Source organism: Solanum stenotomum, unplaced genomic scaffold, assembly GCF_019186545.1.
Source record: "Solanum stenotomum isolate F172 unplaced genomic scaffold, ASM1918654v1 scaffold10815, whole genome shotgun sequence".
NCBI classification, from domain to species: domain Eukaryota; kingdom Viridiplantae; phylum Streptophyta; class Magnoliopsida; order Solanales; family Solanaceae; genus Solanum; species Solanum stenotomum.
In genome coordinates, this window is record NW_026021258.1 from 29,009 (window position 1) to 47,310 (window position 18,302).

The 18,302-nt window shown below is 37.0% G+C and overlaps 1 protein-coding gene across 1 annotated transcript; it reads left to right on the forward strand.

Moving 5' to 3' along the window:
- The first annotated feature begins 860 nt into the window (after positions 1–860).
- On the forward strand, positions 861–2,918 carry LOC125849798 (uncharacterized). Its single transcript, XM_049529770.1, has 2 exons — positions 861–2,161; positions 2,357–2,918. Exons 1-2 carry the CDS (start codon positions 861–863, stop codon positions 2,916–2,918), a joined length of 1,863 nt encoding a protein of 620 aa, XP_049385727.1.
- Positions 2,919–18,302: the final 15,384 nt, after the last annotated feature.

An 18,302-nucleotide genomic window follows, 5' to 3' on the forward strand; every position in this document is an offset into this window, starting at 1 on the left:
CATTAGCATAGCTATTAAACCTCATACACATCACTACGACCATATATCAGCAGGTGACCCCACGGTCTATCGACCATCTCATATAGGCAGTTGATGATGAACTAAATGAAGAGATGGAGGAAGACCCAGAAGAGGATCCTAGAGAGCCAACTGAGGAGATGGAAGCGGATCCAGAAGAATACTCAGAGTATGACTCTAATTTGTATGACCCTAGAGATGGAGGAGTGATGCATATAGAGGATGAACATGTTCCAACAGTAGAAGACGCTCACTCAGAATATGGTTCCATAGGGTTTGATGAAAGGGAAGATTCAAACAACTGGGAATGGAAAATCGACGAATCTCCAGAGTATCACCCGGGTCCTTACTACGATGTAGACGATGATGATGATGATGCTCCAACCTGGCCGTAGAACATCTTTCTTATTTGAATTCCCTCATAAACTTTTTAAAGTGCCATGTGGCCTATCCCTCTTGTATGCCTTATGGACACCCCTGTACTTTCATTTTTTCGGCTTCTGACCGCCTACATCGTTGTAATAGCCAAACCGTAATCAATGAAGTTATGTTTGCTCCAAATTTAAAATGTGTTTAAATGGATCATTTATTATCAAACTAATTGCAACGTAGGCCTACCTTAGACAAAAAAAGGTTCTATGTTAGGACGTGCTTTGAATGTCGCCGATTTGGCGTATATATGTGTTACATCTATTTATTTGTTACAACTTTTAATATTTCCCAAACTAACATAGTTTTATTTTTCTTTGTTTTCCTTTCTTTATTTATCCCCAAAAGTACGTTGATTTGTGTCGACTTGCAAACTGGCTGACTCACGATACAACCTTCGATCAAAAAGAAAGATGACTGATAAAGACGACTTCAACGCTGCTGCAAACATAATGATACCTATTGAGAACCCTGAAAGTTCTCAAAACATGATAGACATCCAAAATGAAGAGAAAATGGCTCATATGGAACAAGAACTCGAGATCTTGAGGGAAGAATTGTGTCAAGTGCGAGACTTGGCCAAACTATTGGCTACAACTTTCCCTACTTTCAAGACGCCTATCTACTTCGCAAAAGCTGACTTGCCAAATCAGCCAGAACAAACTCAACGCGCTCCTACTCACGGTCAAGTACCACTAGCTTCTCCAACCGCAGTCAGGACCGTTCCCGACCTTTCCAACCGCGACCCTACCATACCTACAATGCAGCAGATACTTGGGTCACATGTTGCAGCTCCGTATGAGCCACATGTTCCGCCCGTATATGCCGCTCGGGCTCCTACCTTCACTATGCCAGCTGTTGTTAATGTCCCATACGAGGTCGATCAATATGAAGAAATGGAGAAAGATGCTCGGTTGAAAGAAGATGCGTCGATAAGTGCCCAACTTCAGGGTCTGAGAAAAGCATTGAAAAGCTTACAAGTCACTAGAGGGACAGCGAGTCTGGATTATGATGATTTGTGCATCCATCCAGACATTGACATGCCAGTAGGGTACAAATCGCCGAAGTTTGACATGTTCGATGGAAAGGGTGACCCTCACGCACATTTAAGGGCATACTCTGACAAGTTAGTCGGTGTAGGGAGAAATGAGAAGTTGAGGATGAAGTTGTTCATTCAGAGTCTGTCTGGAGAAGCATTAACCTGGTATACTCGCCAAGACCCTCGCAAATGGCGTGACTGGCAGGAAATGGCCGAGGACTTCATGACTCGTTTTAGATTCAACGCTGAAATTACTGCTGACAGATTCTCATTGGCCAATATACAGAAGAAGCCATCTGAGAATTTCCAAGAATATGCACGATGTTGGAGAACTGAGGCCGCGAGGGTGCAACTACCACTAGATGAGAGTGAGCTCTCGAAGTACTTTATTCGAGCTCAAGAAGGTATCTACTTTGATAAGATGATGTCAATGATGGGTCAAAAGTTTGCAGAATTGGTCAAGATGAGAGACTTTATAGAGGAGGGTGTTAAATCTGGGAAGATTCAGTCTATGGTCGCATTGCAAGCTGCAAGTAGGGCTATACAATCGGGTTCCATTGGCGGCATCAAAAAGAAAAGGGAGGATGTTTCCGCTGTCACTTACCAACAAGGAGGACCATCTCACCAATACCCCAATAATCCCCAAATCGCTGTGCATACTTCATACGTCCCAGTGTATAATACCCAACCACACTATAACCCGCCCCGAGCACCAGCATACCAAAGCCCTCCAAGACTATATGTCCCTGTCCAAGCACCAATTCACCAAAATAGACCAGCATATGCACCGAGACCACGTCCAAATCCTTAAGCTAGAAATGCTCACGCTTACACACCAATTGCCGAACCCTACACCCAATTGTTTGAGAGGTTGAGGACAGCGAGAGTGCTGCAACTGGTTGAAGGAAAACTTTCTGATCCAATCCCTTGTAATTTTGATGGGAACAAGAGATGTGCTTACCACTCGGGAGTCCAGGGACACGACACAGAAGATTGTTATGGTTTGAAGAACCAGATCGAGTCTTTGATCAGGAGAGGAGTAATCAAATGCACTCCGGCACCTCCCAATGTGAACAACAATCCCTTGCCAAACCATGAGAATCGGGAAGTCAACATGGTTACTCTGGATGACAAATATGGGACCCCCGACTATCCAAACATAGATGAAGCGGATGCCATGACATCTTCGGCGCAACCTGTTATCACTGTTCAGCTAAGGGAACCTTTGACTGTCCAAACATATCTCCCAAGAGTTGTAGTGACCACTCTAATTGCTAAGAAGCCTGAGTATGACACCAAAGCAGTCCCTTGGGACTATCGAGCAAGTGTCAAGGGCAAGATGATTGACACTGCCGTGGCTCAAGGGATGACTAGGTCGGGGAGGTGCTATGCCCCAGAGGACCTAATTCAAAGAGTTCTCGAAAAAGAATAGAATCCAAAGAAGAATATTACTGATGCTGAAGCCACAGAGTTTTGGAAGAAGATGCAGTCTAAAGACTATTCGATTGAAGAACAGTTGAAGAAGATGCCAGCCCACATATCCATTTGGTCTTTGCTTATGAGTTCTGAAGCTCATAGGAATGCTTTGATGGAGGTGTTAAGCGGAGTGATAATTCCAAAAGAGACCACAAGTGAGACCTTAGCTGCAACGATTGGAAGAATAGTGGAAGTTAACAAGATTTCTTTCCACGATGATGAGTTGCCTGCAGAAGGGACTGGGCACAACAAAGCGCTTCACATCGCAGTCAAATGTTGTGATAAGATTGTGACTCGAGTTTTAATTGATGGTGGCTCTGGATGTAACATTTGTCCTTTCACCACTTTGAGAGATTTAGGCGTTAATATGGGAGAGATAAAGCTAAGTCGTGTGAAAGTTAGAGCTTTTGATGGAGCGCAAAGAAGTGTCATCGGAGAGATCTATCTCACATTACAGGTTGGGCCGGCTGAATTCCCTATTCTATTTCAAGTGATGTATGTATCATCCAACTACAACCTATTGTTGGGAAGACCATGGGTTCACATGGTAAGAGCGGTTCCTTCCACTCTTCATCAATGTGTAAAGTTTGAGTGGGGTCACACAGAAATTACCATCCACGGAGAACTCAGTCACCCCATTCATTCTGTTAATTCTATCCCAGTCACCGACGAGTTAGATGGAGCCATTTTTCACACTTTGGAAATCATGCAAGATATAAGGGTCAATGAGGGAGCAGAGCCCGAAGATACCAAGTTGTCAAGTGCAGCGAAAATGGTTGCGTCAGAAATGTTGAAGTATGGATATCAGCCTAAGAATGGACTTGGACCTAAGTCCAATGGCATAGTTGAGCCGATCCAGTTGAAGCATCAGAGAGGCATCAACGGACTAGGATATGAGCCTGCCTCGGGAAGAGACTGTCACGGGTCAAGCGGTACAATCTTTGTACCAGAACTATCTTCTATTTCAGATCAAGCTGGCGTTGATGACATTGTAGAAGGAATAGGCAACTTGTTTGTGGCCATGGCTGGAGAAGGGGAAAGGATAAATCTCAACAAGTTGACCATTCGTGATGCCGAACCTAGAGAAATCTTGCAGAATTGGACCACCAGCCCGTCCCTATTTCAACCAGAGTCTTGGTAGTGTGGAAAAGTAGTCTTAATTTTTAAAAATTCGCATGATCAAATTGAGGCTTGAATCATGCCCAATCTTTTGTTGCTTGCCTCTTCTAAAAGCTAGAATGCTTTGAAATAAAAGTCTTTATTTTCTTTAAAAAAAAAATCTCGTTATTTTAAATATCTATTTATTTTTACTTACCTTTTGCACTTTTCAGCACTTATATTAATAAAAATCCTCGTTCAACGGTTATGACATGTAATGAATCCACCAAGCAAGATGAAAATGATGAACAAGATCACGAAGAGTATGATGAAAGCATGATGCCTAAAAATCTGCCACATGAGATTGAGCAGGTTGAAAGTCAGAAGAAACCCAATATGGATGAAACAGAGGTTGTCAACTTAGGAGATGAGGAAATCATGAAGGAGACACGAGTCACCATACATTTGGAGGTTGAAAGAAAGCAAGAGTTAGTAGAATTGCTTAAGCAATATGTTGACTTATTTGCTTGGTCTTCTTATGATGACATGCCAGGATTAAGCACCGATATTGTCTCGCACAAATTACCAACTTGTCTACCTGTTAAGCAAAAGACAAGAAAATTCAAGCCAGATTTGAGCTTAAGGATCAAGGAGGAGGTAACTAAGCAAATTGAGGCGAACATTGTAAGGGTCACAAATTACCCCACATGGTTAGCCAATATTGTGCCTGTTCCAAAAAAGGATGGAAAGATCAGAATATGTGTGGACTATCGAGATCTCAACAGGGCCAGTCCTAAGGATGATTTCCCTCTTCCAAACATTTATATACTCATCGATAATTGTGCAAAACATGAGTTGCAATCATTTGTCGATTGTTTTGCGGGGTATCACCAAATCCTGATGGATGAAGATGATGCAGAGAAGACAGCGTTTATCACTCCATGGGGAGTGTATTGCTACAGAGTAATGCCGTTTGGTCTCAAAAATGCCGGTGCAACCTATATGAGGGCCATGACTACCCTTTTTCACGATATGATCCACAAGGAAATTGAAGTGTATGTGGATGATGTCGTTATCAAATCCCAAAGAAGTTCAGACCACTTGGATGACTTACGAAAGTTCTTTGAGAGGTTGCGTAAGTATAATCTGAAGTTGAATCCAGCAAAGTGTGCATTTGGAGTACCCGCGGGAAAACTATTGGGATTCATCGTTAGCAGGAAAGGCATAGAGTTGGATCCATCAAAGATAAAGGCAATCCAAGAGCTACCTCCACCCAAGAATAGGAAAGACGTGATGAGTTTCTTGGGAAGACTGAATTACATCAGTCGGTTCATAGCTCAATCTACAGTGATCAACGAACCCATATTTAAGCTACTGAAGAAGGATGTTGCCACAAAATGGACAGAGGAATGCCAAAGGGCTTTTGATAGAATCAAAGAATATTTGTCCAACCCACCAGTATTGGTCCCACCAGAGCCTGGAAAGCCATTGTTATTGTATCTATCTGTCATGGATAATGCATTTGGATGTATTGGGGCAACATGATGAGACAGGTAGAAGAGAGCAAGCTATTTACTAGTTGAGTAAGAAGTTCACACCATACAACGCAAGATACACGTTGTTGGAACGAACATGTTGTGCTTTGACTTGGATTGCGCAAAAATTTAGGCATTACATGTCTGCATACACCACATACTTGATCTCAAGAATGGATCCACTAAAGTATATCTTTCAGAAGCCCATGTCTACGGGTAAACTGGCGAAGTGGCAGATTTTGTTGAGTGAGTTTGATATCGTGTATGTGACACAGAAGGCTATCAAAGGACAAGCCCTGGCTGATCACTTCGCAGAAAACCCGGTGGACCAGGATTACAAGCCACTCACGACCTACTTCCTTGATGAAGAGGTTCTGTTTGTAGGAGAAGACATGTCAGAATCATATGATGGATGGAGAATGTTTTTTGATGGAGCATCAAACTCTATTGGAGTTGGAATAGGAGCATTCTTAATTTCGGAAACAAGTCAGTATTACCCAATCTCAGCCAAGATCAGGTTTTATTGTACCAACAATATGGCGGAATATGAAGCTTGTATTCTTGGACTTAGGATGGCCATCGACATGAACATCAAAGAACTCTTGGTAATAGGAGATTCCGACTTATTAGTTCATCAACTGCAAGGAGAATGAACCACTAAGAATGTCAAGATACTTCCTTATTTGCATTACATAAAAGAGTTGAGTAGGAGATTCACAAAGATTGAGTTCAAGCATGTCCCTCGAGCTCAAAATGAGTTTGCCGATGCTTTGGCAACATTGTCCTCAATGATTCAACACCCAGACAAGAATTACATCGAGCCTATTGATATAGAGATATATGATAAACATGCATACTGCTTTCATGTAGATGAGGAGCTGGATGGAAAACCCTGGTACTATGACATCAGAAGATTGATAGAAGCACAAGAATATCCTGAAAATTCCACAAGCAGCCAGAAGCGGACTTTGAGGAGGATGGCCAATCATTTCTTCCTTAATGGAGAAATCCTGTATAGGAGAACTTCAGATTTAGGATTGCTGAGGTGCGTCGATGCCACAGAAGCGATAAGGCTTTTAGAAGAAATACATGCAGGAACATGTGGACCTCACATGAATTGGGTTCACTTTGGCAAAAAAGATTCTAAGAGCCAGATATTTTTGGATGACCATGGAGAGAGATAGCATTCGGTATGTGCAAAAATGTCATCAGTGTCAAGTGCATGGAGATTTTATACGGGTTCCACCGAATGAGCTCAATGTGATGGGCTCCCCTTTGCCATTTGCCGCTTGGGCATGGATGTTATTGTACCCATAGAGCCTCCCGCGTCAAATGGACATCGTTTCATCCTGGTGGCTATCGATTATTTCACGAAATGGGTCGAAGCTTCGACATACAAGGCAGTGACTAAGAAGGTAGTGGCAGACTTTGTTCACAATAACATAGATTGTCGGTTTGGAATTCCGAAATCAATCATAACAGACAATGCAGCCAATCTCAACAGCGATCTTATGAAGGAAACTTGTGAAAGGTTCAAGATTGCCCATCGAAATTCCACAGTTTACCGACCATAGATGAATGGAGCAGTTGAGGCTGCAAATAAGAATATCAGGAAGATTCTAAGGAAAATAGTAGACAGTCATAGGCAATGGCATGAGAAACTACCATATGTTTTGCTCGGTTATCGCACCACAATCAGAACATCAACTGGCGCAACTCCTTATATGTTGGTTTATGGTTCAGAAGCAGTAATACCTGCTGAGGTGGAATACCATATTTAAGGATTATCCAAGAGGTTGGTCTCGACGATGCAGAATGGATACGTAGCAGGCATGAACAGTTGATGCTCATCGATGAAAAGAGGATGGACGCGGTTTGTCATGGACAACTCTATCAGAACAGAATGACCAAAGCCTTCAACAAGAAAGTCAGACCTCGACAGTTCACACCGGGGCAGTTAGTATTGAAGAAGATCTTTCCTCACCAAGGAGAAGACAAAGGGAAATTTGCACAAAATTGGCAAGGACCCTACATAGTTCATAGTGTGCTCTCAGGAGTAGCAGTAATCTTAGCAGAAATGGACGGCAGAGTAAGCGCAAAGCCAATCAATTCAGACGCCATCAAGAAATACTACATCTGAAGACCTCAAGATTAGCTTATTTTGTGTACTTTTGCATTTTTCAATGTAACAGAACTACGTCTAGACCTGACTTCCCACGGTGGGTTACGTAGGCAACCCACATCGAATTCGGTCTCTCTTAGAAAACCCAAAATCATCATTTCCATGTATTTAGAACTACGCTCGAGTTGAATTCCCTCGGTGGGATACGTAGGCAATCCTTGTCGGATTCGGTCCCTTGCATTTTTTTACTTTTCTATTGTATTTGAACTACGTCCTGACCTGATTCCGCTTGGATACACAGGCAGCCTGAGTCAGGCCCAGTCATTGCATTTCATATTTTTCACTTTCCTCTTGTATTCGAACTACGTTACGACCTGATTCCACTTGGATACGTAGGCAACTTGAGTCAAGCTCGGTCGTTGCATTACATACTTCTATTTCTCCCACTTGTATTCGAACTACGTTATGATCTGATTCCTATTTTTGGGGATACGTAGGCAGCCTGAGTCAGGTTCGATCAATTCTCTACATACCCTTAGGAAACATTCCTCATAGTTAGCGTAACCTCATAATATTAAAGAATATTGATTGTCGCAGTGTCTGCAATAGAGCTAGGAAAGCTTCATCAGAAGGGTAAAAGCTACAGGAGGACTTTGTTGGATATAGTCAACAAAATGGAAATCTCAATGGACTTCGGAACATGTCATAATATAAAACGCTGGAGAATTACTATATATATATATATATATATACCTAATATATATGTAGTATACTTATTTTTCTAGAAAAACAAGCTAATTCTTTTAAAAATATATATATAATTTTTTTTCTACTCATCCACCTACCAAGTCTCTAGGTTAAGAAACTATGTGCAGTACTGACAAGGTGTCGAAGGATTCTAGTGACGTAGCTTCAGTTCACAAGTCGATGCAAATCAACACCCCTTCCCAAACTAAAATTTTCTTTAAGTGCAGGAACACAAGAATAAAAAAAATAACATCAAGTTTTGGGGCATGACCAGACACGCCATTCGACTTCTCACAATCATGAGCCAAAATACTCTTTCCCTACTTTATTTCTCCGAAGTACTTCAACTTGCATCTTATGTCTTAGAATATTTCATTTAAATTTTTGCAGGTACGCTCAAGATCCGGATCAAGTGCTGAAGAAAAGAGGATCCTCATAGGAAAATAAGATAGTTAGCTTTCTTTCAAAATAACTCCACCAACTAGAGCTTGTAATCTAACCTCATCAGCAACTCCGCCAATCGGAAACCACCGTCTAACAACGTCGAACTCCGCCAATCGGAGGCTGTACATAGCAAACATCGTCAAACTCCGCCACCCGGAGGCTGTACATAGCAAACATCATCAAACTCCGCCACCCGGAGGTTGTACATAGCAAACATTGATCGAACTCCGCCAATCGGAGACCACATCGTAGTGACGTCACTGAAGCTCTATCGATCGGGGGCAAGCACGCATAGAAACGTTGTCACACGCCGACAATTAAATTTACATTACAATCTTTACACAGCCAAATACAGGCTTTTACATTACAACAACCCTACCAGTCGAGGGATTTTACATTACAAGCTTTACCAGTCGGATACAGGCTTTTACATTACAACAGCCCCGCCAGTCGAGGGCTTTTACATTACAAGCTTTAGACAGCCAGATACAGGCTTTTACATTACAATAGCCCCGCCAGCCGGAGGCTTTACATTACAAGCTTTACATAGCCGGATACAGACTTTTACATTACAACAGCCCCGCCAGCCGGAGGCATTACATTACAAGCTTTACACAGCCAGATGCAGGCTTTTACATTACAACAGCCCCGCCAGTCGAGGGCCTCTACATTACAAGTTACTTTGCCTACATCACACTCACAACACAAAAAGAGGCGTCAACAGTCGTCTGAACATCTACACTCTACTCTTTACATTATTATTTCAATTTATAATTCTTGAACCGCAACAGGTACTTTTCACCCTTTTACATGTTTTGCAGGACAAAGCATTACAACGAGGAATTCCCTCTAAGCAGCAAACTAGGGCAAGTTAGTGCAATGTCAAGCATCACTAGCTACGTCAAGGATTCACNTAGAGTTACTTGCGAGTACCTGTGGTTTTCGGTACTCACCCTTTCTTCTACACAAATGTGTAGGTTGACAGCTCTCTCTCAGATTCGGCTTAGTATTTTCTTTAGCAGATTGAGCTTCGGGACATACTCGAGAGGTAGCGGTTCATTCCAGACTTGCCCTTGAGTTATCTTTACTTTCAGTTTTGTTCTATTCGAGAACCATACTCTGAGACTTGTATATTTTTATTCGAATTCTGTATTTAGAGGTTTGTACATGTGACAACCAAATTCTGGGTAGTGTTGAGTCTTAATTAAAGTCTTCCGCTTATTTATTATCTTTTATTCTCGTATTTCTACTTCTCTATTGTTGTGGTTGGGTTAGGCTGACGTGTCCGGTGGAAAATGGACACGTGCCATCACATCCGGATTTGGGGTGTGACAACTTAGAATTTGAAGTTGAACTTGTTGACACCCAATTTTGGCTCTCCGCATTTAACTATAGTAATAATTATAATAATAATAGTAAACTATATATGTTATGAGATTTTTATAGGAATACAAAAAAAAAAGTTTTTTTTTATTTTATTTGACTTGATAAATTTATTTCATAAATGTTATTTCTTATAAAAAATTAAATATATTATAGTACTACTTACTTTCTCATTTTTAAATAAGTGTCGTTCTTAAGAATCGAATCTATGTTTTGTTCAAATATAATTCCTTTTGTCGCAATAGATATTTTTCGTGCAAAATTGGAAAGCTTAGTTAATTAACGATTTACTAATTTATATTAATTTAATTTTAAGAGTGACTAATTTTATCAAATAAGCTAATCTTGCAAAATAATTATCACTTATGGCTATTTAATAAAGAAAGTAGTTATAGTTTAAATGAATTCAATTTGAGCAAATTTGGCAATCCAAGTCTTATTAAACTGGCCAATCCATGTATGCCACGTAGGCGATCACATGGATTGTGCTTCTTTAGATTTGATCTCAGCCTTACAATCTAATCTAACGGCCTTAATTAATTCGTCCTTTTACTATTTTATATATATATATATAATTATTATTTATTTTTTAAACTCTTTATCTTTTACCAACCGTCCGATCAAATGATCGGACGGCCCAAATTAAATCCCAAATTGCTTTCTTCTTTTCCAAAAAATAGTACACCGCCCATCCTTTCTTTTCCCAACATCGATCTTTTCCTAGAACAACCTTTTCCGTCCCCCAGACGCTCCTCATCTCTCCTATTGCGTCTGCCGAGAACGGCTATGAACCGCCGAAAAATGTTAATTTCCGGCGGTCTCTTACTTTATGACTTCATCTTCCCCACACCCCTTCGTCCTATCTCATCAATCGCCCGTCATCCACTGCCAAACAAACGGCCATGGACCGCCGGAAAACAATAATATCCGGCGGTCTCCAACGTCACCTCTTCCACCCATCCGCCGTCCATCAATCACAACCCCCTTTTTATCAACTTTACATATTTTCCGATTTATTTTTGACCCAAAATAGGCCTAGAAGTCTCGACCATCATCATTGCTCCGCCTAAAAGTGGGGGATGTGAAGAACCATTAGATTTTAGTTCGTCTCACCCTCAATCTAATAGGTTTGAGAGTGGAATCCTCTCCCAAAATCGGCTATAAAAGGAAACATTTGGCTTCATTCGAGAAAAAATAAAACGATCGAGGAACATCTAAAAAAAAATAATCTAGAAAATAGAGAAAAAAAAGGGGCATCAGAAAAACGGGAAAAGAGATCCAGGAACATCTAAAAACAATCCAAAATAAGGAGAAAAAGAATCTGAGTTCGGGAAATGAGTTTGAAGTTGAATCTTGACGTCAAAGCTCTAGTTTGTTGCTCAACATAAGGTAAAATTCCTTTTTTTTTTCGAATCTTTATTAAGTTATGTTTTTTTTTCAATTAATATGTTTGTTTATCGCTAAAAGTTAGGTTTAGTTTTCTCTTTCGTCAATATTATTTTCTCTAGTATCCTTTTCGCTTCTTGTAGTTGTTGTGAATATGTATATCGAGGTTGTTGCGTTTTGAATCCCCTGTTAAGAATTGTGGCTTGTGTATTACTTCATATACACTTAGCCATAACTTCACATAGTTTTTTTTATGTTATGGCTTGTAAAATCTAGCTTTAATAGTTTCCTCGCCTAGCATGGTATAATTATGTTTTATTACTATTTTCAGATTTGTATGAATTCTTCTTCTAGCATAACTTTAATCTCTTGACGTCTTGATCTCATCTTGTTTTTCTTTGTTTAAAATCTTATGTTGTGTTAGCCTAAGCTTCAAACTTAAGACTTGCGATCATTTCGAACTTATACTTGATGAAATTTTTTTTTTTTAGATTTTTTTTAAAAAGTGGATCTTGCTTATTTTGCATCCATCTAATGTGGTATAAACTTTAGTTGAATGTGCTGAAAGATTTAATCAATTCAGGGCTGCTCGTTTTGTTCCTCTTTAGAGTCATTTTTATCTCCAGAAAGCTACAACTTTGCTGCTTGTTAAGCCATAGAAATCCACATTTTTTCGTGTTGTAAATCAATGTAAATTCGAATTGAAATCGGCTTAGAAAACACAACACCTATCTATGTTGCTGATTCTGAGTTCTGTATATGAATTTTGCGAAATATTTAGCTAGCTTGACTTAAGTTGCTCTTCGCAGCTAAGTGATATCCATGTTTGGACAGATGTGTTGCGCCTTAGATTTTTCATAAGTCATCTTGTTGTTTTCCGAGTCAGATTTCATTTAATGTTCGAGGAGACTCGATTCTAAATTTTTTTTTTCAAGTATGACCTAGTTTTGTCTGAATAATCATTTTCTAAGTATGAGTGAGACATTTTTTTTTAACTCTTAAGATCTACTGGCTCAATTTTCCAGTATGGAATTAATTTCCTCTCTTATGTTGTTTCTTTGATGGATGGTTGTGTGGAAGTAATAAATTAGGATAGCTTTTTAATATGAAGAATTGGACAGCTGCATCTTTTTCTTCTCCTTTCAAANTTCCAGTATGGAATTAATTTCCTCTCTTATGTTGTTTCTTAGATGGATGGTAGTGTTGAAGTAATAAATTAGGATAGCTTTTTAATATGAAGAATTGGACAGCTGCATCTTTTTCTTCTCCTTTCAAAAAGTGTTGACTCATAATAAATTTGCCTATGTTCACGTAAAATCAAGGAAGCTAAATGGGCATTTACCTGTTAACTTGAGGCAGATCGAACTAACTAGAATATAATCAATTTTGGTCTATTCCCTCTCTGGTATTCCATCTTCTCCGGTAACATTTTTTTTACTTTTGCTTTATAACCTTGTTAATAAGGTCATTGCTCGCATTCTTTATTTAGTTACGATTCATAAAATAAAACATAAGAGTGTTTGAACGTCTGTAATTCCCTCTCAAGTTTTATTTTGTGTCTATTTTTGAGATTATAACTCGGCTGAAATTATACCTCGCTCTACGTGTGATTGTCGAATTTTAGTACGTAGAATGATCGATATGAGCTAGAATATATACTCATGATGAGCAGATTTTTTGTGTGTGTGTATTTTTAAAAGACATATGCATGTAGGAGGACCTCATGGTTATTAATAGACATTTGACTAGATATTTCCTCTTTTTTTTTTTATTTTTTCTCTAGTTTGGCAGTACATGTGAGTTTCCTCTTTACTGCGTAATTTCTTCCATGAAACTACCAGCTGCATGCATTATTTCGTATGTTCCAGTGGCTAACTTTTAAACATCTGCCTTTTAGTTAGTATTACTCCTGTTAGACTAATAAGTTCGAATTTCGTTATAGTGTGCAAAATTCGCTATGCTATGATCTTGTGTAATCGAAATAGGTTTTTGCAATAAGAGTTAACATCTATTTTTAGAATCAGGATATAATCAATTATATTTTTAATCTCTGTTTTCTTTCAAAGTATGCTCAAAATACCCCAACGACTTAATCACGCATCCCCTTAATACTTGTTGTACAAATTATGTCTTAAAGTTTCCTTATCAACCTTATCTAAATGAATCTAAGAATAAGAGTATGTTTGGCTTTGAACTCATTTGGTTAAGATTTCATAGTTTGTGTCAAGCAAGATTTATTCACCAAGTTGACAAACCATGGTCTACGTTCTAGCATACATACTTTCTTTTGATATTNTATAACTCGGCTGAAATTATACCTCGCTCTACGTGTGATTGTCGAATTTTAGTACTTAGAATGATCGATATGAGCTAGAATATATACTCATGATGAGGAGATTTTTTGTGTGTGTGTGTATTTTTAAAAGACATATGCATGTAGGAAGACCTCATGGTTATTAATAGACATTTGACTAGATATTTCCTCCTTTTTTATATTTCTTCTCTAGTTTGGCAGTATATGTGAGTTTTCTCTTTACTGTGTAATTTCTTCCATGAAACTACCACCTGCATGCATTATTTCGTATGTTCCAGTGGCTATCTTTTAAACATCTACCTTTTAGTTAGTATTACTCCTGTTAGACTAATAAGTTCGAATTTCGTTATAGTGTGCAAAATTCGCTATGCTATGATCTTGTGTAATCGAAATCAGTTTTTGCAATAAGAGTTAACATCTATTTTTAGCATCAGGATACAATCAATTATATTTTTAATCTCTGTTTTCTTTCAAAGTATGCTCAAAATACCCCAACGACTTAATCACGCATCCCCTTAATACTTGTTGTACAAATTATGTCTTAAAGTTTCCTTATCAACCTTATCTAAATGAATCTAAGAATAAGAGTATGTTTGGCTTTGAACTCATTTGGTTAAGATTTCATAGTTTGTGTCAAGCAAGATTTATTCACCAAGTTGACAAACCATGGTCTACGTTCTAGCATACATACTTTCTTTTGATATTTGTTGCTTTTGAAATCCTAACCTATCTTGAAATTTGTCTATAAGGTTAACTTTAGAAACTTTTTAAATCTTTTCCTTTCTCTGTTGTGACCAGAAGAATCCTCTGTTAAAGCATAATGTTTTGCATCTAATGTAGCCAAACTTAGTCTATCAATTGATAGTCTCATTAATCCATCTGTCAATAGTCTAAGATATTTGTCGTTTTGGCGTCATACATGATTTTGTGAACTTGGCCCTTGTCCCATGTATTTATTTCATCTTAATTCCACTCTTAAGTATTGGACCCCCCACTTCGTATTTTATCTTGTTATTTGTTGGTCATCTTTGTAATCTTGTGGGGATAGGATTAAACATGTATTCTTTCTTTAGGAACCGCATATAGTACTGTTTGCTTGTTTCATTAGGCTTAAGAGAATAAACGTATGCTCCTATGCTTCAGAAAAGGTTGCAGATACATTAAACTTTCCATCATATTATAAAAACATATTCATATGCATGTGACTACATAATATTGTTTATTATGTATTTTGATAAATATAGAGTCCACTTGCTAATTCTTTTCGTCTTCTTATATTTCATGTACAACTGGAGAGCTGGAGTTTCTACTTTGGAGCTCGTTATTAGCCTAAAGTATTAGGCCAACAACGGTTAGGATCATTGCAACGCTTGGAGTCTCATAAATTAGGAGTCCAATATTTCTTAGCCTTTCTTTTTTCGAGTCTTAATTATATTGTTTGGATATATCGGCTAACCTTGCTTACAAATTTTGATATATGGTTTGTTTTTTATTTTGAAGCTTATTTTACGTGAACTGATATTATTTGTTTATGAATTTAGTTGAGACACCTTTAGAACAAATGACACAAAGATATTTTCTTAAGAAATAGGTTAGCATTTTTACTCTTTTGGGCTTCTTAAGTTGAAGTGAAGGGCTTATAGTTTTAAAAGATGTCAAATGAAGTTTCAAAAGGGTGAAATAATATTCATTTAGGTGTTTAAGTAGGAAAAAATAAAACTCATAAGCAGGGATTTCCAAATGAATTTGAAATTATTTTTAAAAATATTGCCTTTAGAAATACATAAGGATAAAATAATCACCTTTAGTGATATATAAGGCTAAAATAATCACCTTTTCAGAAAATATTTATTCTTTTAGGAAAGTTGGCCTATTTTTTTAATCACCCCTCTATAAAATATATCGTCTATTCTTACCTTTGAATGAAATATTTCTAAAACTCTAGTCTCTTAACATACTCTTTCAAAATTTCAAATATGCCAACAGGTTGCAAATACAATGTACATACATATATGTCATACACATAAAGGTATAAATTTTATATTTTAAATTTGTTATTCTCTACACATGACCTATTATTTTGTTATACTCTACTACCACTTTTACAAATGTTACTTATTTATTTTTATAGAATTTATAAATTCCTACACTTTCATATAGAATTTATAAATTCCTACACTTTCATATGAAAAAAAAGGAGATTTTATAACTTATTTATCATGGATTACAAATATATCATCTCTTATATTTTATTTAAAGAAAAAATTTCATTTACATTACTCTAGATCTACTCACTAAAAGTATTTAACCATGAAATTTTAAAATAAATTGAAATTGTATTTCAAATTTGGGAAATTGTTAATAAAGCATTCTAAGAAAAACTTTCATTTACCGTACTCTAGATCTATCATGAAATTTCAAACTAAATTGAAATTCTATTTCAAATTTGGGAAATAGTTAATAAAGCTTGCTAAGAACACTTGAAAGGAAAAAACTAAAACTATTATCCACATCAGGAAATGAATAACAATAGAAATAATAAATGATATGATAACTGAAGCAAATTAAACAATAGGTAATACTAAGATCCAAGTATGTTGAGTTTTTATCCTAAGCCACATAAATATCATATGTCATTAAACTTGCAGAAAGGAAATCAAAGGTTTTATATTATAGAATTATAAAATATTCTATGAATACAAGGAGATTAATAAAAGTAAACATCGCGATGCTAGCAATGGAATGATCAGTCTAATCCTCCTCCTTGTAAGCACCATCAGCAATGGCCTTTGAAGTGTTACTCTTGTTGTTAGGCAGAAAAATATTGTGAATTCTTGGAATAACACCACCATTCGGAATGGTTACATATATAAGAAACTGATTCAGCTCTTTATCAAACCTAATTGCTAGCTGAATGTGCCTTGGAAGGATCCGAGTCTTTTTGTCATTCCTCACTGCAATTCCAGCCAATTCAAGCACCTACAAACAATTACATATATGTAAAATTTNTTAGTGATATATAAGGCTAAAATAATCACCCTTTCAGAAAATATTTATTCTTTTAGGAAAGTTGGCCTATTTTTTTATCACTCCTCTATAAAATATATCGTCTATTCTTACCTTTGAATGAAATATTTCTAAAACTCTAGTCTCTTAACATACTCTTTCAAAATTTCAAATATGCCAACAGGTTGCAAATACAAGGTACATACATATATGTCATACACATAAAGGTATAAATTTTATATTTTAGATTTGTTATTCTCTACCCATGACCTATTATTTTGTTATACTCTACTACCACTTTTACAAATGTTACTTATTTATTTTTATAGAATTTATAAATTCCTACACTTTCATATACATATTATTTTACTACATATAATCTATTGTCAATTTTTTCCAACATGTAAATAAATAATAAATATTCATATAATTTAAGCAACCTACGTGTACCTATCATACTTAATGATCACAAACTTTATATAATATTTTAACATTTAGTATCATTATTATTCATTGTATTTGTTTGTTTATTTTAGGAAACTCCATTCCTACACATCACATATTACTATATATTTACGCTCAACTACTACCTTATTTTTTACGTCTTAATAAGACGACACATTTTCGCAAATTCAACATCTATATATTTTTGGGATAATTTTATTATGATACACCTATCTATATATATTTTACATATGAATATAACGTATATTTAAGTACATTTATTTATTTATTTTACAATACTACTATTAAATATATTTTATAAGACACATATATGTCGTACCTTGTATTGTATTCTTTTCTTAAACTAACTAATATCTTATCGTTTAATCATTAAAAGAAAAATAAATAAACAAGTTTTCCTAATCATATTTTCCTAAATTGAGTTTAAGGACTATCTTCGGATAGGCTCTGAGGGGTGCTTAACACCTTCCCCTCGAGTAATCAAAACCCTTACTCAGAATCTCACTGGTTTCGCAAATCATAACAGAGTTTACATTTACATATTTAAAGAATGGTTTTCCTAATATTTTCCTTAAAATTTAGGTGGCGACTCTAAAACAAACAAAGCAATTTTTCCAAAATCAGAGTGTCAACCACATTATGTTGTGAACTGTTTCGGCCGGTTCGAAATAGGGTGTGACAGCGTGGCGACTCTGCTGGGGACCTTACTTAGGTTTTAACCTTAGAAAAACTCAATTTAGGAGCAACATTTGTGATTACGTGTTTATTTTTTAGCTTGCTATTGATATATTGCTTTGACTGAAAGGTCGCAAGTGAAATCCAAGCTTGTGTTCCTTATCT